Source organism: Leptinotarsa decemlineata, unplaced genomic scaffold, assembly GCF_025532065.1.
Source record: "Leptinotarsa decemlineata unplaced genomic scaffold, Ldec_3_MD MMD2_tig00003902_RagTag_RagTag, whole genome shotgun sequence".
Classification (NCBI taxonomy): Eukaryota; Metazoa; Arthropoda; class Insecta; order Coleoptera; family Chrysomelidae; genus Leptinotarsa; species Leptinotarsa decemlineata.
Genome location: NW_027412598.1, coordinates 2,774,321 through 2,801,313, shown reverse-complemented (window position 1 = coordinate 2,801,313; position 26,993 = coordinate 2,774,321). Strand labels below are relative to the sequence as shown.

The 26,993-nt window shown below is 33.6% G+C and overlaps 1 protein-coding gene and 1 long non-coding RNA gene across 6 annotated transcripts in view; both read right to left on the bottom strand.

Annotated features, from left to right (window-relative positions):
* The window catches only part of LOC111513229 (uncharacterized), a 241,047-nt gene that overhangs the window by 10,744 nt on the left and 203,310 nt on the right, over window positions 1-26,993 (bottom strand). For all 5 annotated transcript variants that reach the window (XM_074178523.1, XM_074178524.1, XM_074178522.1 and 2 more), the window contains 3 exons: window positions 19,594-19,778; window positions 5,728-5,962; window positions 274-854 (listed from right to left, as the gene is read on the bottom strand). In XM_074178523.1, coding sequence (XP_074034624.1) covers window positions 274-854; window positions 5,728-5,962; window positions 19,594-19,778 — 1,001 coding nt within the window. The remainder of the gene's footprint in view (window positions 1-273; window positions 855-5,727; window positions 5,963-19,593; window positions 19,779-26,993) is intronic.
* LOC141483721 (uncharacterized) lies at window positions 6,969-9,864 on the bottom strand. Its single transcript, XR_012466252.1, has 3 exons — window positions 9,572-9,864; window positions 8,267-9,516; window positions 6,969-8,214 (listed from the first exon to the last, which is right to left on the bottom strand). It is a non-coding gene; the product is annotated as an uncharacterized lncRNA (long non-coding RNA).

Genomic DNA, 26,993 nt, shown 5'->3' with positions numbered 1-26,993 from the left:
ACCATCAAGTTTGCCATAAAATTCAACCTTCAGATACAGCCATCAGTTGGCATTCATCTAGTTTGAAACCAGGAGTTTCCCTTCTAAGTGTCCAATTTGAGCCACTCTGTACAAACTGAATGAGAAAAGTTATTTCCTTCTAATTTTCGACCTTTCTAATTGTATTTATTTTCATCACTGGTGGCTCAAAACTTAGTTTTATTTTAATTTAAATAGTTTCTATCTTACATGAAGTTGTTGTATCACTGAATCGTAATAATAATAATTGATTACCTGCACTGCTGTTGATAATAATCCTGTCCTATAGGGGCTCTACGGTGCTGGTAGTGTTGTGCATACTCAGGAGCAGCATAATGGGAGTAATTGGGGGACACTTTTTGGGATGGCATTGCCCCATAGTTCATATTCATTGCCATACTTTCGGTGTAACTTCTTCTGGGTGATATACTTCTTTCTTGGGAATTGATGGACGAAAACCTTTGGCCCATCTGCGAAGATCTGTTATAACTACAACTAGCTGGATAGTTCGGGTAAGACTGAGAAGACATATACCCCGGAGGATAGGGGTTGTTTGGCATCGATGGGTAGTTCATGTATCTCTGATGCTGAGGGGAATATATTCGGGTTTGATCCATTGGTTGATATGGTGTCTGCGATTCTTGCAGATGGTGATCACTCATTATCGACCGAGCCATGGTTGGATGGATGCGACGCAACTTCGATAAAAAATCATTTCCTTGGGGAAATTTTCGGACTTGAGCCGGCATATTATATTTTTGCATCTGATGCGGAAGTTGTTGGTATTGAGTGTCTTTATGAAAATATTGAGATTCTGATTTATATGCAGGATGCACCTGAAAGTATTATATTTTTTTTCAAGATATTCAATATACATACAGAAAGTATATTTGGATAAACAATCAAGTTGATGACTCTAGATATTTCTGTACAACGTAGTGCACATCTTCTATGCATCAAAATGCATTTTCTACTGTAGATATTATTTTATTCCTGCCCGGCGCATTGAAAAGTCAGTGCTTTTTCTTAATGTGAAAATTATTTTTGCAATCCCTTCTTTTTTTTATCAATTTAGTTTCTTGTTTTTCCTTTGGTTAAATACGTTTTCCCATAAAAAAATATTTATTTCAATTTGCATGTTGTTATGAAATTAGGTATTATAGAAGATTTAAAATATTAGCAGGAAGCAGATTATTTTGTTTTGTAAACTGCAACAGTTTTAAAAAATACGGTTCTTTTCATGAATAATGACTTTGAATTTGCATAGTTTCTTGTAAACTGTTTGAAACAGTCCCGGAAATTTCCAGAGAGTACGTGAGTTCATATTTGCTGATTTGATTTATTTTTTGTGCTTCGCGGCCAGGGTAATTTTGTGGTAGCAATGCAAAATGTATTTAGATTATTGGGAAAGAAAGGTTTTTATTTTTCACTTCTCCATCTGTACACAAAATGATGTGGGAATTTTCCACGTTTTTGAAGATCCCACATTTTTTGTGTACAGATGGACGAGTAGCAAGCCTAAAAATTTCAATTCCAAAAGCTAAACTCTCCTAAAAATATGCCCTTTAAATTTAAACAGTATTTAGATTAACTTTATAATTTTGAAATTTAAAAATCATTCTCGTGAATAAATCAGAAGACCAGATTTCAGATTTGCTCAGATAGAAAAAAAAGATTTCAAAAATATTTTCTATAAGAAAAAGCAGTGAAGTATCAACTTTTCATTTTGAAATTATTCATGGAAAACACGGACGTCCCTGACGATACTAAATAATTGTCAAAAATCATTTTTTGAATTGAAATTATTTATTCTTATGTTATCTAAAATCCAACAAGGATGTGAGCAGAAAATGCTTACATCCTTGATAAATGGATACGTTTCACAAAATTACCATGAAAAAAGATTCTTAAAACTTTAGTTTTCTATACTTCAAGGGTTAATAAGACCTTTGAACATGTCGAATTCAGTATTATGCAATTTGAAATTATTATTATTTTACTGCAACAGGTTAAAAAGAACTGCATAATCTGAACGGCAAAAACTTTTTAGGTACGAATAATGATTTGTTGTTATTTGTATAGTTTTCTGAAATAGCAAAGGAATGGGGGAATTAACGCTAAAGTTGGTATGAAACCGATTGGCAAATTTATGTGTGTTGATAGTAACCACTGCAACACAAGAGATGAATGAATGATATAATTATGAGAAAATTAATAAGAAATGACAATTCTAAATGGTCTGAACATATCAAGTAATTTTCTCAATACAAAAAAACACCAGAGAAAATCACAACAGTATCTAAAGGATGTACGTAGATCGGCATGTCATGCAATAGGTCAAATATCATGACATGATTATTAGTTTAGTTATGAAAAAAACATATGAGTTATTTGAGACTCATGCCAAGGTGCAAGCCCTCTCAACTAGAAAAAACAATTAGGATTCTTTAGTTCTATTGTAACAAATGTGTTATTGCTAAATGCCCTAAGGTATTACTCTCGACATATTTCTTCTGAAATCCGATCCAAATCCATTAATAAAGAGTACGTTCACTAGAGTTGATTATCAAAACTGACAGCTAAACAAGAATAGTGAATATGAAAATGGTTAGTGGTAAATAGTTATGAACTACATGAATCTAATGTATCACAAACCACTTAACCTATTTAGAAATGTATTCCACCTATAGAAAGTTCCATTATCAAAAAATAGAGATCCCTTCGACAATTGCAATTATGTAACCCAAGCATGGCCGTCGACATCGGGGAGGTGGGAGAGCCCTGCTTTTTCGATTTGGGAAAAAGTTGGGAAATTTTGGGCCGTGAAGATAGAAAAAAAATAAAATAAAAAAATGAATGAAAATTAAAAAAATAAAATGAGAGAAAAGAAAGGGAAAGGTAAAAAGAAAGGGAAAGGTAATAAGAAAAGGGAAAGAACCAGGAGAAGGTTGGGATTTCCCAACATGCATAACTTGGAGATCCCATACTTTGAAATTCTGAGTTGTTTGAATACTTCAAAAAAGTTTAATTTCTCCCAAGTTAGAGAACAGTCCTGAACAGTCCACGAATTTTGAAGTGACAATTTTACAAAATTCCCAACTTTTTGCTGTTTTTTCGACTTGAAAAAGTTGGGAAATTGCGGGCCGTGAAGATAGAAAAAATAATAGTAGAAAATAATAAGCAGAATAAGTGTTGTTTCCTTTCATTTGTATTGAATATTCCTTTACATGGTGGATATGGTGGAAGACCATGGACCTTGGTCCAAAGTAGAATAATTCCAATTATTATTTTTATAATTACCAAAATTTATTTTTGTTTATGCATACCCTAACGGGCATAAGCATTCAGCCAATCTTTGGCTGAATGCCATATATTATAGTAGTAACTAATCCCTCGGCTTTCATTTTTTCGAAAGTTGGTAAATTTTGCTGGTGGGGTTGGGAAGCTTTGGATTCCCTCCCCACCTGGTTTTTCTTTTCGCTACGGCCCTGAACCCAAGGTATCAAAAGCTTACCTATAAAATTATTTGGCGTTCGTATCGGGAAAATAGTCCCTATTTGATACTGGGGGCAGTGCTTGAACAGAACAGGAGAATTCATACCTTGTATCAATAAAACGGTTAATGCCATGCAATTTAATTTAATTTTAAGTAATGCTTGCAGTTCAATTCATCAGGTTAAAGTATTTTTCTCAACCCTGTCAGGTTTTTCATCATATTTTTCTAAATCGACAAAGCGTACTCAAGTGTTGGAACAAATTGGGGGAAATCGTATACCTACTAATGTAGCAACTCGTTGGAATTTTACTTCACGGCAGTTTTGACAGTTAACAACAATAAAGATAAATTAATTGAAACTTTCAATTTTATTATTAATAGTCGTGATTTCCATCAAACATCAATTAGAGAAGCCGTAGGTTTAAAAGCTTTTTTAGAGGATCCGCAAAACATATTTTTTTTAGAAACATTTACAATAATTTTCCACCAAACTGATATCGTGTTTTCTATTTTACAAAATAGGCAAACAGATGTTGTTAAAGCAAGAATTTTACTGCAAACTACTCTAACTAAAATTCGTGAATTTAGGACTAACAGTACTTATTTTGATTCAATTTATGAAAAACTGGACATCGGCGCTTTACAATCAAAACGTCGTAAGGGAGTTGAAATGGCAGATAAAAAACAACAGTTAAGGCAATTTTTTTTGAAATTCTTGACATTATAGCCAATCAAATAGAGGTTAGATTTTGCGACATTGAAAAATAATTTTTTTTTGATCTACTGGATGTTTCGAAATTTTCTATTTTTGCGAAAGAATTTCCCAATGGGCTTTTAAAAAGCTTGACGGCGCAATATAATATTTTTGATATAGACCAACTAAAAAGCGAATTAATTGTTTTATACGGAAACGACATAATAGAAAATTGCACAACCCCTTATGAAATGTTAAGTTTTTTTCATAAAAATGATCTTAAATCTTGTATGCCAGAAATTTTTAAATTATTATTTATTGCTGTTGTTTTGCCAGTGACAACCGCGTCAACAGAAAGAAGTTTCTCCGCGCTAAAAAGAATTAAGAATTATGTTAGAAATACTACTGGCCAGGCGCGACTTAGTAATATGGCAAAAGGTTTTATAAAATCACTAGATGAAAACGTTTTTATAGACGAGGTGATAGATCATTTTGCTGAACAGAAAAATCGCAGAATCCCTTTAATTTATAAAAAACTTTAATTTTTTGGACGCACGTTTTTCTTTTATGGTTAATATTTTTTCACATTTTTTCACAACTCCTTATTTTACGCAGGGTTGATTTTTTAGTTTATTTATAATTAGTTTCAAGTTTATTTAAGAATCTACATTTATTATTTAATATCTCTTTATCTTTTCACCAATCCCTTTTCCTATATTTCTTTCAATCCCATCCTTTCCGCCCTTCCCTTCCATGGCAAGAATGGTCTACACCTACTTACCTAGTTAATATTTTTTCACATTTTTAGAATAAACTCCTTATTTTACGCAGAGTTGATTTTTTTAGTTTATTTTATAATTTGTTTTAAATTTTTAAGTTTATTTATTTCAGAATCTATATTTATTTATTTAATATCTTTATCTTTTCACCAATCCCTTTTCCTCTATTCCTCTCAATCCCATCTCTTCCGCCCTTCCCTTCCATGGCAAGAATGCTCTACACCTCCACGTTGGTTCTTGCTGGACAGTTGCGTAATAAATATTTCTATAGGAACAAATTGTTCGATAACACAGCCCTAGCTTTATAAACAATTTTAATTTTTTTAAATTTAATGTTATAATTTTTTTTACAAATGGTATTACACAACTGACGAAGTAGAGTGACCACTAGACTAACTTTAAATTCTAACTTTGCTAAAAAAAAATTTTAACTGTGCTTCACCATTTTCAAATACCACGAGCCGCCACTGATGCAGATCCAAACAGATCGGAATGTTATAGGATTAGTGTATCAACATCTGGAATGATAATAGTTGGGACGACGAGAAACTAGCTCAACAATATCTACTAAAAGGGTTTCAATTATCATGTTCCAAAAATTTTCTAAAGATGAGTATTCATTTACCTATAGGCTAAATCGAAATTAATGAAACTATGCTTGAGATTGGTACTATAAACTATTATAACCATAGACGGAACGATTGAAAATTATTTTAATTCTTATCAACGACATTTTTTACCTGAGCTTCTTTGGGAATGTACTGAGCATGCGATGGTATGTGAGGATGAACGTTGGATTCAGGATATGATGGTTGACCGTTGAGGTGGTCGAAAGACTGCTTCATGTGTGGCTGCTGAACATTACACATTTCCATATATTCTTTATCTTTGGTCTTTTGAATTACCGATGATGATATATGATCCCGCAACGACTGATTTGGATCGATGACCTCGGGAAATTTACCTGGTGTCGAACTGAAATGATAAAAAATAAAAAAAATACACGTGGAATTTCATAGATTATGATTTATTATAATTTCAAAGCGCATTTACACTTTTTTAGATAAACTCATCCACGGTGATTTATCGCGGAATACGCAATACGTTAGGCCTTTCTTTCGCTGCAGGATAGATACAACATGAAGACATTTTGAATGCACTTCAAATAATTTTTTCGAGCAAATGAAAGAAAACTATTCCTTAATTTGTTTGAAGGTGATTGACAATGTTTCATGATGAATTTCAGTATTCGGACTTCTATTGTCTGATATATAAAAATGATTTGAAATCCGTGAAACAACTAAAAAAGAAGAATTAAAAATGAATAGCTGAATATAACAAATATATTAAGCAAAAATGTTATTTTCAGCTATTCATTTTTAATTCTTCTCTTTTAGTTGTTTCGGAGATTTCAAATCATTTTTATATATTAGACAATGGAAGTCCGAACTACTGAAATTTATTCCTTAATATGTTCTTATGATGCACTGTTTGGAACCTTTGGTGTAGTAATGAATATTACTAGTGTTTTTTCCCAACACTAAATCGTTATTTTGAACACCTCGACACGTGTTTCGATCACCAAGTGATCATCTCCAAAGATGAAGATTAAAACTAGGAACCAGGGTTGCCAACCTTTTTGTATATCGGGGTAGACGAGCGGGGTAGATCGGGTCGAAGCGGGGTAGATTTTGTCAAACTGTATTTTATTCATCAGTGTTATAAATGAACTATTTTGGAAATATTGTAGTAGTCTGAAAAACAGCAAGCACTATTCGAGAAAAATATTTAGAGGCATCTATTGAAACCACTGAACTCAAACATAGAACCATAACACTTCTCAGAACCGTTCTGGAACTATACTGCTCATGCGCATGAGCAGAATCGTTCTGAGACGGTTCTGACGAAAACCAAAACAAAGCTAATAACAATGACCTTGAATAAATATATTGGAAGGGACAAATCGAAAATTATAAGAACAAAAGTTACATTATATATTTCAAAACATGAATATATACTTACAATACAAAAATAAACACCATATTTATTATATAAAAATAAACAAAACAGTACTTCTCATAAAAATAAATATAAAAAAATAAACAAAACATCACTTATCATGAAAATAAAAAATATGAAAAAAATAAACAAAACAGCCATTCTTAAAAAATCACAGATATAAAAAAAAATAAACAAAACAGCACTTCTTATAAGCACATGTCATATATAGGAACTGAATGATAATATATAAGTATAGGTTTTTCAAACACATAATAGCTGTAGTTTCAATCCCTAAACTTCCTTTTCAATAAATCTGTGGAAGGGGTCCACGTATAGCAAGTTTCATTGTTCATTAGTTCTTTAGAATGTAAAATGCTGCAACAAGTATCAACATCTAACCTGTTACAAGTTTTTGTTTTCAATAAAAACAACTGGGAAAAAACTCGTTCTGCTACAGCAGAAGAATGCGGTAAAGATATGATTCCTTTCACTAACAAACAGAGCTGTGGGAATAAAGGTCCATTGAGGTCATTTTTTGTCTTGAAAATGTGATTCCAGAATTCTTCAAATGATGTCAAGTCAAATTGCTTGAATTGGTCGATATCCCCAAGCAACCGCTATTCAGAATTTAGTTGTTCAATATCTCTCACAAGGTTTGGAAAAAAAGTGGTTGTATCTTTTACTATGTTGCCTATTTCACCAGACACAGCTGTTTTTGGATCAAAAATGGAAACATAGTTCAAGACTGGGTTTTCAAAATCAAACCTATTCTTTATCTGTGTACATAATTCAATGTAAAAATCTAGACATCTTAGCTTGAAATCTCTCACATCATTTACTTCAAAATCGTTAATCATTAACTCAACCTGTGCACTTAAATACATTTTTTCCAATTCTATGAATGACCTGGGATTTGATGGATTAATATTTGGTATTGGAGTTTTATCTATGTGTTCCTTTTTAATGAAATTCCGAAGGAGTGTTCTACATAAATCTCTTACTCTCTTTTGGACTAAATGGATTTTTGTTTTTTCAGACTGAAATTCTAAGTTCAATCTGTTTACAATGTCTAATACATATGATGAAAATTTGAGGTACATTTTGTAAATTGGGTGATTGAGATTTTCTAGTATTTTATTACATGAGTTTAAATCTTGCTCAAAACATTCATTGGTGAAAAACATCACTAGTGGATTCCAGTTTTCTAAAACTTTATCAACAGCTGCCTGGAAAATAAAGAATTGTTTCAATATATTAATAAAGATGTGAAGGATCTACCTGTAGTGAAAGCCACCTTGTCTGAGCTGGGTGAAGCAATTTGTTGGGCTTCATATTAATGAACACTTGACATTCTTTGAGCCTATCAATTCGTTTGCTACTGTTTGAGAAATAGTTGTAAATTTCTCTAATGAAATTCTCCAAGTTTTTGGTAATTTTTTGGAGGCTGCAGACGAACAGAGATGGAATGAGTGGCATATACAACCTAGTATAAATATATTTGGTAATATTCTTCTAAATCGAGCTTGAACACCTGTTTGTTTGCCCATCATGACTGATGCATTATCTGCTGCCAAACCGATCATATTATCCATTGGAATATATTGGTTTCTTATATAGTTTACAATTGTATCAAAAATGGCTTCTGCTGAAAAATCTTCTAGTTTTATCAATCCAAAGAATTTGTCTTGTACTGCCATTTTTGTATCATGATAATAACTAACCACTAAAACTAATTTTTTTTCTGTGGCAATGTCTGTTGTCTCATCTATTATAAGAGAAAAATGCTTAGTTTTCAAATTTTCTGCCAATTCTTTCATCTGATGTTTAGCTAAGCATTCATTTGTAATATAAGTTGCCTTTGTACGCCTGCAAGACAATGACTTTGCAACCTCTGAATCGGGACAAATATGAGGTAAAAACTTCTGAAGATGGTCTGCCAGCAAAAATGGCAAATTATGCTCATGTAGGAACATGCATATATTTAATTCAGCAGTTTTCACCAATGTTTCATGTCTTTTCTGTTTTTCAATTGTAATAAGGTCTTCTATTTTTGGAGTTTTTTCAAGTTTAGCCATATTCTTCTTATGGGAATTGCTGGCATCATGTCTTTTTAAATTATATGAGTTACAATGTATTTGTATGTTGCAAGCCACACATGATGGTTTTCCTTTGGTTCCTTGTTTGATCCATTTATATTGGGTTTGCCACTCTGCCTTGAATTTTTGTCCATATTTCTTTTTTTTAATTATTGGTTCACATCCACTGAAATGAGGATGAGAATCTTGAGACTCATCAAGAATTTCACTTAGGCAAAGATCATCGTTTTCAGATTCAGATTCTGATTCTACCACATATCGTTTGGCAATAATTTCTGAAAGATCCACAGATGAATCAACTGATTGTTCATCTGTAGATCTCGATGTTCCTGGTTGTGGATCATCTAAGGAATCTGGTACATTATGTCAACTCTGTAAACTATTCTTGGGATTTCCAGTTGATTCTTTTTTTTTGTAGTTCTTAAAACAAACCTGAGAATGATAAAGGATTCAATTCCATATTCCATAGTACTACAAATTTACTTACCTATCCATGTTTAAGTGGTTAAGCACCAAAAAATAATATATTCGTTATTCGTATTCATATTTATACATAAAAAATACACACAACGGTCAACATGTCAACAAAATAAAATACTGACAACTGACATCAGTGCAGTGACATACAACATTACGTGACAACGTGACATTATTGACATTGACAACCATGACATAAGTGAAAGGTGAAAGCATATATGTCAATGTCAATCCAATTGCACTGCACTGCCAGGAAGTACTAGAGATCCAAAAAAGTGCACTCGAATGTGAAATACCTGCCCGTTCCTTAAATCCTTATTTTGTATGTCGAGGTAGATTTGATATGAAATTTCCTAACTTTTTTGTAGCGGGGTAGATTTGCTTGAGGGGAGCAAGCGGGGGAAATTAATCTGAAGAGGGGTAGCTGTGGCAACCCTGCGAGCTAACCCTATTTATGCTATATAGGTATCCCATCCAGGTAAACCATCCAGGCGTACCAACCATACAGGTATACCAACCAAAATTAATTTTACAATTTTGCCTTATCTATTATTTTACAATATATGTTCATATAAAACAATTTTCAGCTATATACAAATTAATTTCACAATATTACCTATCCAAATTTATGTTTTGTAATGTGTCCTTATGTAGTAAATAGTAAACCCAACAACATTATCTTATTTTAACAAGCTATATATAGCTTGTTATTTATAGCATATGGTATCAGAATTTCTGATACCATGAAATTCAAGTTTCTCTAGTAGTAAATAATAGTTCACACAGTCAAAAGCTTTGATCAGATCCCACATTGTTAGAACCGTATGGTCTCCATTTTTCACGTTTCTAATCACTTGTTGGATGACTTCAAGCACAAGGTTGGTTGATCTATTTCTGATTATTCCAAATTTAGGTTCATGTAGAATATGAGTGTTGTGTTTATTCACAAATAGCATTAGTCGTTCTTTCACGATAATTTCAATGATTTTTCCCAAAAAAGGTATAATTGAAATAGGTCGGTAACTATCAGGGAAATTCGGGTCTCCTTTTTTATGGGTGGGTATTACCTTGCTGATTTTAAATACATCCGGAAAATGTCCTTCACTGAAACAGCGATTTATGAGAACTGTTAGAGGTTTTACAAGAACGTTCATAGTTTCTTTGAGGATTCGACTGTTTAAATGATAAATGTCATAACAATTTGTGTTTTTAAGTTTATGGATTGCGTCCACTACATCTCCATGAAGCGCAAGAAGCATGAAAAAAGGATCAAACGGTTTGGAAAAACTACTTAAATAGTCTAACGTACTGGTATTACATGCTGGAAGAGATTCAATTATATTTTCGGTTATATTTGAAAAAAATATATTGAATTCATTTCGATTGATAGTAGTAGTACTTTTATTGACCATATTTAAAGAGTTTTGTTCAAAACTGATCAGTCTCCACGTATCTTTGACTTTTGACATTTGAATAAAATGGTCGTAGGAGTTTCTTTTGGTCAAATTTATTTCACTTTGGTATCTTCGTTTGTATTCTACGAAAATAGCTTTATCTTTAGGATTTTTTGAAGAGATGCTGACTGAAGTGTTTTCAATGTATTTGTCATTTGGCGCAAATCATCAATGAAAAAGTTTATTGATCTTCTGGCATATTTATTTTTAGATTTCTTCAAAGGGAAAAATTTGGAAACAAGGTTACTATAAGTATTATTGAGGGTTTCTACTAATACTTCTAATGTATTTTTGTCATCATAGAAAATATGACAGTTAATAAGTTGAAGAGCTTGTTTCATACCATCTAAACCCGCTTGGTTTATTTGTCGGTACCATTCAATCTCGACGTTACACATTTGTTGTTTGGGAATATATATGTATTGCCCTATATGATCTGAAATACAGGGATCGCAAAGACCTACAACACACACAGAGTCATGGAGATTAGTTATAATATTGTCAATGCAACTAGAATATGTGGGACCTATTCTAATGGGAGTAGTGGTCTTGGGATTTAGACCAATAGAATCTAAAATATTTAGCCAAAATCTAGAAATATAATTCATTTTATTTATGTCAATATTGAAATATCCAACAACGATTACCCTTTTGTATCGATCTGAAATTTTTGTGATAATTTCTTCAACTTTATTGAAAAATAAATCTTAATTTTGGGACAAAGAGGACCTATAAGTAGTTAAATTAACACGATTCCACCAAATTTTACATTTTCCATCAGTTCTGACTTCCATTGTTTAATGTAATATAAAATAAATTGATTTGAAATCCCTGAAAAAAATAAAAGATTAACCGAAAATAACAATTTTATTAAAACAAAAAACTGAAATTACCAGGAAATAACATACAAGCTACAACCAGAAAATAAAAAATTGAAATATTAATAAAAGCTGAAAATTAAAAAATTTTATTAACAAAAATGAAAAATAAAAATTAATAGATTACAAACCAAGTTACGTCACGACGTTTCGATTTTTGGTATCCACAATCGTCTTCGGGTGATAACTGGATGTGGATACCAACGATTGTGGAACCAACAATTGAAACGTCGTGACGTAACTTGGTTTGGAATCTATTAATCTTTATTTTTATTTTTCATTTTTGTTAATAATATTTTTTAATTTTCAGATTTCATTAATATTTCAATTTTTTATTTTCTGGTTGTAGTTTGTATGTTATTTCCTGGTAATTTCAGTTTTTTGTTTTAATAAAATTGTTATTTTCGGTTAATCTTTTATTTTTTTCAGGGATTTCAAATCAATTTATTTTATATTACATTAAACAATGGAAGTCCGAACTGATGAAATAAACCACGAAACATTGTCAACCACCTTCAAACAAATTCTGCATGTTGTTCAACACAAAACGATTTTAAAAGGAGTGGTTTACAAGTTTTTTTGCATTTCATCAGTTTGGACTTTCATTGTCTAATATAATATAAATTAATTTGAAATCCCTGAAAGAATCTGTTAAAAATTATAAAGATTAGCTGAAAAATAACAATTTTGTTAAGCAAAAAACTGAAATTACAATAAAATAATATACAAGCAACAACCAAAAAAATGAACTATTAACACGATTAAAAAAATTATTAACAAGAAACGAAAATTATAAAATATAAAATTAAAAGATCCAAACCAAGTTACTTCACGACGTTTCGATTATTAATATCCACAATCGTCTTTGGGTGTTATCACTGTTAATAATTTTTTATTTTTTCAGCTCGTGTTAATAGTTCAATTTGTTTCTGGTTGTTGCTTGTATGTTATTTCATTGTACTAAAGTTTTTTGCTTAACAGAATTGTTATTTTTCAGCTAATCTTTTTAATTTTTTATAGATTCGTTTAGGGATTTCAAATCAATTTATATCATAATAGACAGTGGAAGTCCGAACTGATGAAATGCACCACGAAACATTGTCAACCACCTTCAAACAAGTTATTTTGCCATTTACATACATTTACATATTTTAAATATTGCAGCACACCGTGTTGCATAGTTTTTCTGCAATAGCATGATATAAGGCTCAAACTGAGAATGTTTTAAATATTCAAGCAGTTTATATTCAGCCAATGTTCAGTCAAGCAAATAATATCATTATGCTTATTGTCAAGATATAATCGCAACTGATCAACTATATTAGTGAGACACTGAATGTTCAAATGAAAAGTCTTCCTGAATATTTTCTGTGGAATCGTTTATCCTAAAAAACTCACTGGTTGGGATGCACCAGCTTCTTCTAAATTAGTGTGATCATTCAGGAATCTCTTGCCTTTTCTGAAGTCAAATCTTTCAAAAGCAATCTTTTTTGGCCAAAAATTGGGAGCATACACTATTTTTAATGTTCTGGGCTGACGCCAATCATAAATGATTGATGTCAGGAGGGGGATTCGTAAACTGTAGTTTTCTTACACTCACATCTTGTGATTTCAACTTATTTTGCAGTTATTATTATTACTTATTATCCTGTGTTGTGTTATCTGGAACTTTGGTGATATATAACCAAATTTTTTTGTTTTCTGTTTTTCCATGAGCTGTGTGGCACGTAGCGCCGTCCTGATGAAACCACATGCCGTTGGTGTTCAGATCATCCAATTCAGACCAAAAGAAGTTTGTAATCATCGACCTATAGTGTTCGCCATTCGCCAACGTCGTTCTCAAAGAAATATGGACCGATGACGCCACCAACCCAAAATCCACACCAAACAGTGACTTTTTCATGTGGATTAGTATCATCCCAAATTCAACAATTTTCTTTGTTAACATACACATTCATCCAGAAATCGGCCTCACTGCTGAAGATTGATTTTTCGATGAAAATTAGGATCAGTTGCCATTTGCTCCAGAGCCTATTCCGCGAACACATGTCGTTGCTTCGGGTCGTTAACTTTCAATTCCTGGGTCAGTTGAATTTTGTACGGGTGCAGGCCCAAGTCAAGATGCAAAATTCGCTAAGTTGTGGTCTGCGAGAGGCCGACTTCCCGTATTCGTTGCGAAATCGACTGTCTCGGATTCTTCTGTCCAATCTCACAGATAGCGACGATGTTGTGATCTTGTGTTTCGTCGACGTACGGTTGTTGATCGATCGTTTACTGAACCAGTGGACTCAAATTTATCCACCACATTGCGAATAGTTCTCTCGGTAGGACGTGAAATGGGCGAAGTGCGCGGAATGTTGACCGAACAGAACACGCATTTGGCTAAAACAGTTTTATTATTTGCACGTGTTGTTGAATGCTACGAGTATATTCTTCCATGGCAATTTGTCAAAACATACTGAATGAATGACAACTAATTTGACAGATGTAGCTTCAACAAGATGGTCGTTATCAATTGTCAAAGTTCGGAAGTCTCTGTTGAAAGACCCTATATCATTATTATACAGGGTGCCGTCCGACACTGTAAATATTTGAGGTATATGTTTCTTCAAATACTTGATTTATATAAAATGAGAAGCGATTATCAGGACCGTATTGAAATAAAAAACAATAATTTTCTTGATGTTCATATCAAAATATATAAACTCCCGAGGGTATCGAAATAACTTCAATGTCATGATATTATATGAACATCGTCGATCGAAAATTGGTACAGAAATGTAACTTCGTAATTGAATTTTCAAAGTTGAGTTGAGTATAAAAATTCAATCAGCAGTACAATGAAAGTTGCCGAGGCAAATTCAAACAGATTTTCAAATCTAAGAAAAAATAATATAGCAAAAAATAACATCTCGAAATTTTCGGTGTGCTTCAGTAGTACTCGAGAACTTTGCAACTCTCTATCTTTTACCGTTTACGGAATCCCAGATGCATAGACTCGAATTTGAATAGTGCAACACCGAGATGATATGGATATTCATATAAGCGGCTAGTGGAATAAGTGGGCGATACTTGTTGACGGACACAAGGTCCGTCAACAAGTGAATCCATAAAATGACAAAAAAACAGAGTGGTGCTTCGAATTTCCAATACGCAAGGATCAAAACTAAAATTTATCGAATTTTTCAACTACCTTTCAGTATTTGAGAATTTTGTTATGGTTTATATCACTTTTATGCCGAACTTACTTCATTAGTATTTTAATTAATACCTTATGTGTCAACTCTTTTTCCACCAGGATCATTCCGAGGCCTAGAGTGGTTGCTTGCTCGCCACCCTGTTTTGCCTTAACTACAAAGAAATGTGATTCTTTTATCAAAGACGAAGATTGAAAATTTCTACCTTGTGTCGTTCCATTGGCCACACCTGTCTCATGTTTATGATCAAACACGGTGACGCAATTTTCTTCAAAATCAATTATACTCTGTTTCTTATATAATAGTGAAGAGTAACGAATGCCTATTATAAATGCAAAACGCTAACAGAGTGCTCAAACGGAATTTTGTGATTTCGTTATGATTGTCACAACTGTATAGTTCGGTTTATAGTACTTTATCGGGTCCACCCTATTTTGGTATTTCAAAAGGATTGCACACAAAAGATTTCACGGGCTTTTAGGTTGTTTCATTATCTGAAATGGCATGTGTTTGGGTATTTATCAGAAATACTTGATAAAATTAATAACTATGTTTATTTATTTATATACAATTGATACTCTTACAACATTCTGATTTCAAACAAAAATAATGGTGTGTTATCATCAGAAAAACTCAGTAGGGTGTTAATGACGGTTCTCCATCCACTCGATCTTGAATTTGAATGACGTTACACGACCTTGAGCTATGTGCGTGTCATATGACCTTGAAGGTCCTGAACGAACTTGAGCTATGAGCACGTCATATGACCTTGAGCATGGAGTTTGCCCTTGACGATTAACTTTGTCCTTGAGATATCACTTCGAGCTACGGCCACATCATATGTCTTTGATAGGTAGAAGGTGTAACCTCGAACACCTCTCTTAATGATAATTCCTACAGTTTTCAGCTTTCACATTCAGTTCACACAACCTCAAGTATTTGAGTATTTGTTGAGTTCCAAGGTGACATCAACAAGTATCTACCAATTCAAGCAGTGAGTGTTGTCGTGTTCATCTGAGTTTTGATGAATTACTCAAATTATGATTTGAGGGTATGTTTTGATACTGGAGAAATGCGAAAACTTTTAGAGGGTGGTGAGAAATATGAGCTTGGTGTGGCGATATGTCATAAGTACTTGTTTGGAACAGAAAATCATAGATAATTATCAATGAAAATTATGGGATTTTAACTTACAAGAGGAAGAAGAGCATGTACGAGAGGGAAAAAGTGAATTTTTCAATAATGACATTGTGGATAATTGAAATATGTTGTACAAATAATATGTAATATAAATGAAACCATTTTGAAATCATATTTACCTATATCCATTCGAATAATGAATAAAAGATACAAGGATTATTGATTGTTTTATTTATCAATAAAATTTACATATCATTTACATGTCAATATTTTCATAAATCAAAATGAACAGTATTACTAAGATTTTCATTTATTAATATCAAACATTCACATGACAATCTTATTACAATCCAGTCTGAACAGAGCCATTAAGGGCATTACAAGATTAAACAGCATCGTGGAGGATAGGTGATATGTTTAGAGATAGTCGAATATTATTATTCGCATGTATGAACTCCGTCACATTTTTTGATATATTATCGAATGTGTCGATGTTTTGAAAGCCGAAAATGATGTATCGAGTTCTTTCGACGCTGTTGGTTGTCTTCACGCCCCATATATCTGAGGCTGTATCACGAAGTGTGGGTAATTCATAAAAGTCTCACATACGATAAGCCACCTTCACTTAAGCATTATTACCATTTTTATTGATGCCGTTCAATAGTTTCAGTTTCTGGCGATCTTCCGACACAATGTGTCATCAATGAATGAATTTTTGAATGAACGTGCTATAATCAAAATGAGCTTCTGTTTTACATTCAATATTCCCTCATTGTAATCTACAGTAAAACCCATGAGATACTTCAAGGGTAATACATCTCTGAATATATCCAATATATCTAGTTTATTTACATCAAGTCCCAATCCTATTGGCAATAGCGTATTCGCATGTGTTTGCCCGAATGATATAATCGTTTTCATTGTGATGGTTATACCAGGTTTTCTAATAACAACCACTTGTACGCTACCCATTTCATAACGAATTTCGTCGGAGTGAAAAGCAAGGGCGTCATTAGAGAGGCAGCACTGCTTCGTGACATCAAATGGTATGCTGCCCCTTGATGTAGATGTGACTGTCTGTGATATCGAGTATAAGATCTTAAAAATTTATTGGGATTCTACTTTCATCTGAATTTCTGTAATATGATGAACCATGCCTCTTATATGTATACTCATGAAAGATAATGAGGGAATGGTCGAACATGGGCTCCTCTAATACCTCCAATGTATCACTTGTGGTAATGGTTGCATGTTCCAACTATTTTTTATATTGCAGACTTGCAATCTTGCGATCTTTGCAATGGTCCTAATGCTATTCAGTTTATCGGCTTGCCAATATTTTGGTGTAGTTAGGGAGTACTTATTTTCCTCATATATGATGATTACGAATTAATAACATAGAATCAACTTAATTTTAAGTAATTGACCGTTTTCCAATTTCTTACTCTCAAACGGAATTTCATTTCGCTGTGTTTTCGATTTTATTTTGAATGGATGTTTCAAATTTGGTATATCGATTTGATAACATGAATGTGTATGTATTTCTATAGAAAGTAGCAAGTATTAGACCAAATATGATACTTCACGGAAGCTCATCGAATTTTTTCAATTCGAATAGAAATTACAATTTGTCATCGACTATTGTATAAAATATTCATAATGCATGTGTTTCTTCAAGCATTAATATATTCATTAATCACTAGTGAATAATAAAATAATCACAGATAGGCAATTAGGCAAGTTCGTTGAATATGTCAATTCCATCCACTCGTCAATAAAATTCACCACCGAAAGGGAGGTAAATGATTCAACAAATTACCTTTACAAAAAATATTCATAACCATAAATTTAAAATTTTCCCCAAACCATATTACACGGACATTATCAAATATAATTCCTCCACATACCCTTACCGGCATAAAGTAGCTGTATTCAATGGTATGCTCCATAAACTATTGGATATTACACTGTCTGAGAGTAATTTCCAGAGGGAGTTGAGTTTAATTAAAGAAATCGCGGTCAAAAACGGTTATAAGATAGATATTATAGACTCCATTCTTTCCAGAAAACTACAAAAGCAAGCCATGGACCAGGTCTACCCAAATTCAAGATGCGATAACTTCAGTTATCGTTGTCATTGTCATATTTGGCTGAATCAACCAATGATACTGCCCTTTTTGAAGAAACAATGCTTCAGCTTACAGAACGAATAATAGTCCAAATAATAGTCTAAGTAAATTTATTAAAAATAATAAAGACAAAACTGCAGTGTCGGATAGATCAGGAGTATATAAGCTGAATTGTGGCTCTTGCCCAATACTGTATATTGGCCAAACAGGGAGAACATTTTCCAAAAGAACTAAAGATCATAGAAGTAGTTTTGTAAATAGAAAGACCAATACCACATTTGCAAACCAACTTTTTGCAGAAGGACATGAGTACAGTCATGAATACGTTACATTTAGAAGAGAAGAGTTTGAAACTCAATCTTCTAGAATGTTTAGAAATTAATAGATTCCAGGAATTCTGGTAATTTACTGAATGGTCAATTAGGATTGAATATGACTTTTTTCAAATGTGGAAACTGGGACATAAGCTCAAGTGATTTAATTCATTACACACTCAGGTAAAACTCAGGTATTTGAAATGTAGGTACTTCAAATTGTAAAATGAAGTATATTGAGCAATGAATATGTAGATTATAGTTAGTAAAGATACGCCCGAAAAAGCCATTGTATGGCGAAAAACATGTTGCGTTTTTGTAAAACTGTTTAGTGAAACATTTTTGGCTGTGTGTTTCAGAAAGTAATTTGAAGTGTTTTTTGTGAGAAACTTTGTCAAAATCCAACAGATATTATTCAACGGTGATACGGAACAAAAGTTGTTTTCTGTTAGAAACTTGACAATGGAAATAACTGTTCTATCCGTTTGTATCAATGAATCTGAAGGGTCGTTCACTTATACTTCAAGAGTCCTTCTTCAGAGTAAATCCTTCACTCCCTTAGAGTGTATCCGTTTGAAATACAGACATATTGTACATAAAAACGTTGTAAATAAAGATTATTCATTTTTATTTTTTTTGTTCGGCTCTCGACCGAAAGGTTCCGAGTTCGAATTCGTCTTTAACCAGATATTTTTTACGAGAATTCATCATTTTGATGTGGATTGATTCTGCCATGTTACATGATTGCGAATACTCATGATACTCCCTAGGTGTGGTAGTTACCAACTACTGTGTTGATGATTAGAAAATTATTTCTTGTGATTTCAGGTATAAATTAATAACGATTCTCATTGAAAATACACCATTTTGATTTGGTTAAGAACGTTGATTCGGTTGAGTTTATGGTTATTCATACTTACTTATAATCTTGGTATTGTTGCTGGAATCGGTACTCAGTAGGTTGTCGAGCAGGGTAATGATTATGAGGTGGCACCCTGGCTACATGACTCTCAGCTACTGTTGTTGGTGTGTCTTGCAAAGGTTGCTTGTCCTCATTTTTTCGACGAAACTGCCTAAGGGAGCTGGTTATACTCCCACTATTGGTCTGCAAAAAAAGTGTTCTTTCAAAAAACCTCTTATATTTTACAATAATTTTCTTTCAATCAGGTCTATATAAAGTTTTTCATTCATATACAGGGTGAGTCAACGAGATTCCCTCAGTCCATTGCTATCTGGGAAAACAATTTTTCGAATTGCTCAACTTTTTTTCTCAGTCATATCGATAGATATTAATCTTTTGAAATAATTTTCTCGCATACTGGGCGATTCAGCCAAGCGTGGCCAACCAAAGTTATATTTTTTTAATAGAACGCCCAGTATATGAATACGTCATTCGATTACACATTTTTTTAGCTCTCTGAGGAATTTTTGTTTTCGAATTTCCATTGCGACATTGCCAACTTAATCCAGAAAAACCTATTTTGCAAAAATTTTTTTAATTCGCCACCCGCATGTCTACAACAATATATAGGGTGCTCGGTAAAACCGGTCAAGTTTCATCCATTTTCAAACAGACATAATTCAACTTTTTCAAATGGAACACCCTGTATTTTTCATTTGTATGAAATATTTCAACAGTTCACTACATTTTTCATCAGAAGTATACGATACGAAAAACAGATATTTTGCAAATCATACCCAGTTTTATCATTTGTTGTAACCACAAAAAATTCATTTAGTTACGTTCAACTACTCAAAATTTTTTCAATATGAATAATAATGCCGTAATTTTTTATTAAATAGAGGAGTCCAAAAATGTTCAAAATGGCGACCATTTTCTGCGAAACATAAAATCAGTCTTTTTATAAACGAATTATTTTCACGTTCTAACATATCCTCTGGGATTTCCATGAAAAAAAGTAATTCTTCGTTTCATGTCTTGTATAGGTGTTGGAGGAGTTTGGTAAACAATCCATTTGATATACCCCCATAAAAAAATCAGGTCAGTTGATTTGGGTGGCCACGCCACAGGCCCACCCATACCTATCCATTTTTGATTGAAATCATTATTGAGGTATTCCCGTACCTCAGTTGTAAAATGTGGTGGTGCACCGTCTTGTTGTAGCCACATTCTAAGTCTTATTCCATATGGAACCGCGTCCAATAAATTCGAAAACTCATGCCGAATAAATCTTTAAAATTTTCTTCCAGTGAGATGCCCATCCAAAAAAATACGGACCAATAACTCTTTGTCCGAGAATTCCACCCCAAACATTTAGTTGACCAACGCTGTTGATGGTTTAGACAACGAACAAAATGGGGATTTTCCGTTCCATAATGATGCATGTTATGCCGGTTCACAGTTCCATTATTATGAAAAGTCGCTTCATCAGAAAATAACACTAAATAGAAAAAAAAACATTTTCCTGATTGATCTTTTTTTTTCTAAGCCCCTTCGACAAAATTGAACATGTTTTTTGGAATATCTTCTTCTTAACTCTTGCATCAATTACATGTGGTAAGGATGAAATTTGCTTGCTCATATTATTCGAGACACGCTAGTTTGTGAAAATCCCAATTCCCTCGGGTACTCACATGGGAATTTTCAACAAGGTGAAGAGTTATTTGAAATGTATTCTCTCCATTTGTTACAGGGCAGACACGTTCAAGCTTCTCATGATTGACATTACGAGTTCCTTCAAATCTTGTTTTTAGAGCATGAAATGCCCTTCCATCCGGTTGTCTTCTGTTTAAAAAATCTGTTTAAAAACTGTTTTTCCGTTAACCAGCTGTCGCACCCTTACGAACGACAACCCTCAGTAGCCGAAACTTGGGCGGGCTAAGGATTAACGAGGTCTTACCTTTTAACGTGTGATTCCTAGCACGGATTCCTATATCCCCTCATTACCGACAAGAGCAAGCTAAGTCTTGATAACCAAGTTTGACTTTATAAAACGATGTTCAAAGCAGTGATGATGAACGCCTCAGGGGCTATGCAGCAAGAACACATGTCGATATCCTGAAACGGGTCCAGAATAAAATGATAAGGAAGACCAACGCTCTGTGGTACGTGCAGAACGTCAACATAAGACGGGATCTGAATCTGCCTACCATACGGCAGAGTATGCAGACCCGAAATCGTAGAGTTTTTGTAAATTCCGAAAATTCTTTAGTAAGGTACTACGCTATCGACAACCCTTCCCGCTTCAAGAGGCCTCGCATATCCGCGAGATGAGGCCACTATACAGATGAACTGAGTTCATCAACGGTGGCGAGAATATTCTCGAACGTGCATCGCACCTTTTAGAGTCAAAGTAAGCCTGTAAACAGGCAGCGTGAGCGAAAAAGTTAGGGGGTTAGACCACAGTATATAAGTAAACACCAGTAAGTTCACTCTCCGCCATATTTGGGTCAAGATTCCCCACCTCGACTTTTATGCGCGGCCGAACTACAGCGCAATCGACTGAATCTGAGGCGTTTACCAAGCGAGCCAAATTGAGGCATGTAATATTATTACAGAGTGAGTCGTTGTAACTGGTGGTTTTGTATTTGTGGAAAATTTGTGTCTAGTTTCAAAATGAGCAAGTGTCAAGCTTGGGTTGCTGTAATTTGCAGGGTGATATCGGCATTCATTTTTTTCGATTTCAAATTGACGAAAAAAGGTATGTTTTTCTATTATTCATTATGTAGGATTGAAGTAATGAACATATAACGAAAATCATAAAATAAATTGTTATAGATCATATATAGTGAATATGCATCATCAATATGCAGACTTTTTATTATGAATTTAATTTGATGAAATTGAATTTCAGGAATAGTAGGTATATGCCTTCAGATCCACTGGAAATCCACAAAGGAAAATAATTGTTGAACCACATCAAGTTTTGATTTGTATCTGTATGAAAACAATTACTTCCACTGAAATCTTTGCAAAACCAAAGTATCAAATGTATATTCAAATAACCTTTTTTGGAGCCTACTTTCCATTCATATGTTCCAAATAATCTACTATAAATAGCAAATATGTCTTTTTTAGATTCTGTCATCAATAACAAAAAACATTAGAATTTCATTCTATTGACACACTTCATGATTAGCAAACTAGGCAACCCAAAACCAAGAAATCTGTATTTTATATTGAAGTTTTGATTTACAACAACCAACCCAATAATAGAAAAAAAAAATTCAGAAAAACGATTCAAAACAAAATGAAATTCTGCAAATGCCTTAGTAGTCATGGCAAAAGGCATACATTCGAACTGGAAACAGCCTGTTGCATACTTTTTTACCAATTCATCCACATCAATACTGGATATGAAAAGTATTGTGATTGAAGCTGTTAGGCAATTATCAAAAATTGGATTGAGAGTTAGGGGTATCATTTCAGATTAAGGTTCTGATTTTTATAAACCTACCAGAAAAGATCTCGAAGTGACTGTAGAGCAGCCATATTTCTTTGTTGATGAGAAAAAAATATTTCACATCTGCTGAAATGTGGCAGAAACCATTTTTTCGACGACTTTTTGAAATTTGATGAATATACAACGAACAAAAGTCATCTTGACATCTTGAACAACTTGGATAAGGAAAAGCAATATAGACTAGCACCCAAACTTACTGATTCTCATTTATTTCCAACTAACTTTCAAAGGATAAAGGTTAAATTAGCCAGTCAAGTTTTCTGTCATTCGGTAGCTACAACGATGAATAACTATGCCAATTTCAATCAGATACCATCAGCAGCAATAGGAACGGCTACATTCATTGAAAAAATTAATAAAGTGTCCAACTGACTTTCAAAGGATAAAGGTTAAATTAGCCAGTCAAGTTTTCAGTCATTCGGTAGCTACAACGATGAATACCTATGCCAATTTCAATCAGATACCATCAGCAGCAATAGGAATGGCTACATTCATTGAAAAAATGAATGAAGTGTCCAACTAACTTTCAAAGGATAAAGGTTAAATTAGCCAGTCAAGTTTTCAGTCATTCGGTAGCTACAACGATGAATACCTATGCCAATTTCAATCAGATACCATCAGCAGCAATAGGAATGGCTACATTCATTGAAAAAATGAATGAAGTGAAAGATTTCAATGAACCTTTTTTTAGAACTACAAAACAAATTGATTTTCTGAGGCACCAGTCAATCTAATTATAACACTGATGATATTCAAACAAGACTCAACTTCTGACGGAAGCAAGAAACTCTTTCGAATGTTCGAAATAGATGAACATTTCAATCTAGCAGACCACTATTATAATATTCATGCAGTCATTGTTCACTGTGGTTCTGGCGTTGAATTTGGTCATTATTACGCCTTGGTCAAAGACGAAACGGACTTGTTTAAGTTTGACGATAGTCGTGTCACGAAGTGTTCTGGCGATGTATTGAATCTATTGGAGCCTGGAGCCTACATTTTGTTTTATGAGAGAGGACATTGGCAGATCAAGATCTTCAGGTTTTTTCGGGTTTTCCTGCAGCTGAAAAAGCAAATGCGCCACTGGAATCAATGAAGTCGACCCGGAGCGCCAATTCATTTTTATTGTTGTTTTTATTTTATTTTTATCGTTGTTTTATAATTTTTTAGCAAATGACCTGTAATATCAAAAAAAAACAAGAAAACACAACTCCTATTCAAATTACCAGAGCTTTCAAAAACACATTTACTCTTCAGTATTTCACACAGGCAGAAGGAACTAACTGTCTAGAATATACTAGTGAGATTCTATCTAGTATTACAGATGCAGATATAAATAGAATGAAGATTCTTGTGGAAGTTCAAAAAAATCCCTATAAACCTTTGAGAGTAGAGATAAATGATTATATAACTCTAGCCACTCCAGAAGGCAACAGCTTGGGCTATGTTCGTGAATATCTTTTGAGAAAATGTTCAAGAAAACATTCATGAGAAGTATGTACAAATTTTGCCACGGCGGATAGTACGGCACTGAATGAAACAAATGTAGGTATATAGTCATTTCAAGACATATGATAATACAGTAGCCAATCAGTTTGGAAATTTTTATATGCCTACAGATCCATTTTTACAATGTATCATTCATCTAGAGACAGAATTTCTTAATCATTTCAACAATGTATGTGCCACTGATCGTGATAATTTTCCTTTGAATTATTTATTTTCTCTCTTCACAAGGGTAAGAATTTATTATACTTTGAAATTGCCAATAGAAATTTGAAAACAAATGTTAAAAAAAGAAATAAAAAACTCATCATTCTGAAAAACCTTTAGAATATACCTATAGAAATATATTAGCATAAGTTTTTGACCTAAATTGTATAATCTTACTACATAAAATATACGTTCATTTCACCACCTTGTCTTATTTTTTATGAATTCCTAATCAGTTCACAATATGAGACATTTATTGGGAGCTCCTCGTAGCAATGATGAAGTCAGATCATGGTCACATATTTTTTGATCGAAGGGTTTGCAGAGGTGCACTATTGTGCACCTCTGCAAACCCTTGCCGACACCCTCCTGCCCGGCCATATGCCAGCAAAAAATAAAATCTCGACCCGAAACATCAAAGACACCGACGGGAGTGAATTTACTTCTATTTATTTATGTACGGTGGTTATACTCTAACTTGTTTGAACGAAAGACGACGATAGGCTGAAATTAGTCAAGTCCTAGGCGAGAGGTAACACTTCGAAACCGCGGTCTGCAGGTGAGAAATATCTGCTAGACTAACCTCTGTGAAGTATCTTGCATTAATTCAATATCCAGAGTGGTATTAGCCGAGGAAGTTTTTGTTTTCCGACAGAGATTTACCAGAGCCTACTGTGTAGGTAGCTGGGAGAGATGGATATTTCGAAATATTCTCATACGTATGTATCTCTCCACGATAGTTTTTCACTTTTGATTTCAATTAGGGATGTGATAGGGCAAAGACAGTTTCCAATTTAGTTCATAATATGAAAGAGAAAAGAATTATCACTACAACGGTTTTGAAAGAAAACGCATATTCGGAAAAGTTTATGAAAAGAGCCCTCAATGAAGTTGGTGAAATCAATACACAACGTATACAGATCCTACAATCACCACAAACCCAACAACAATACACATACCTCACAACTAACGTCATACGCTATGTTCTCAGTTTGTCTGAGAAACTGAAACGCATCGGTTAAAGTTGTACGTTTGTTCATTAGTTCATATCATTAGTTCGGACTTCCACTGTTTAACATGATATAAACTAATTTGAAATCCCTGAAAGAATGAATGAAATTGAAATGAGTAGCTGAAAATAACAATTAAATTAAGCAAAAAAACCTGAAATGAAATTACAATAAAAACAATTAAACATTTAACAATTAGAGAGAAATAAAAATTGGCTTCAAGCCAAGTTACTTCACGACGTTTCGATTGTTAGTATCTTAAATCGTCTTGGGGTCCTCCGAGAGATGAATATTTATTTCGAAAGCTTTCACCTATCCCCTCTTTCCTTTCTCCGCTTCACCGGTTTGGCAGGAGCTGACCGTTTGGCGGGAGTTGACCATTTTCCTCCATATGTTGCGTATCTCTACGCTAGTCTGGCTTAATGCGTTGTTGGACAACATATATGCGGCTTCTTTGAATTTCCTCCTTAACCAGTGTTTCCCCTGTGCATGATCTCAGCTTGGAACCACTTGATGTTATGTTGATGAGTCCAACTATGCTCTACTATTACCGATTTCCGGGTTTCTCGTCGCTTTGTGTTTTTCTTGTGCTCGGCATTGAGGACTCAATGGCTTTTTAGTTTCACCGTTAAAGGATTTTCCGCACTCGCAGGGCATCCGGTGAATGCAATTCTTGGAATTGCAGTCCGCGTTTGGTGGCCTGGTTTTCGTGAGGCTGCTGTTTCCGGATCTGAAGCAGGTTTTGACGTTATACCTGGACCTAATTCTTCTTATCCTTTCCCATAATACTATGATGTAGGGAAGTGCAAGTACTGGTTGTGACGGTTATAGTTTAATGAGAACAACGTTTACAACTACCAAACTACTAAAGTACTAATACTAAATCCGAAAATACGGTTGGAAAAACAAAGATTTTATTTACGATATACCTTCTTCCTGTGTAAAAGGTATTTTGGTGAAACCTCAAGACCACTAGATGCGAGAAAAATTAACATCGTGGTTATATAAGAAGGCAGATGGCAGGATCGGGGATAGCGGAGCATATTCTAAAATCAACTGGTGATCACGCTATAGAATGGAGTGAAACAAAAATTATCACCAAAGATACTCATAAAAAAATTAATTGCCATTACTCAGAAGAGAGGTTGAAAACGGAAATATAAACCTTGAATG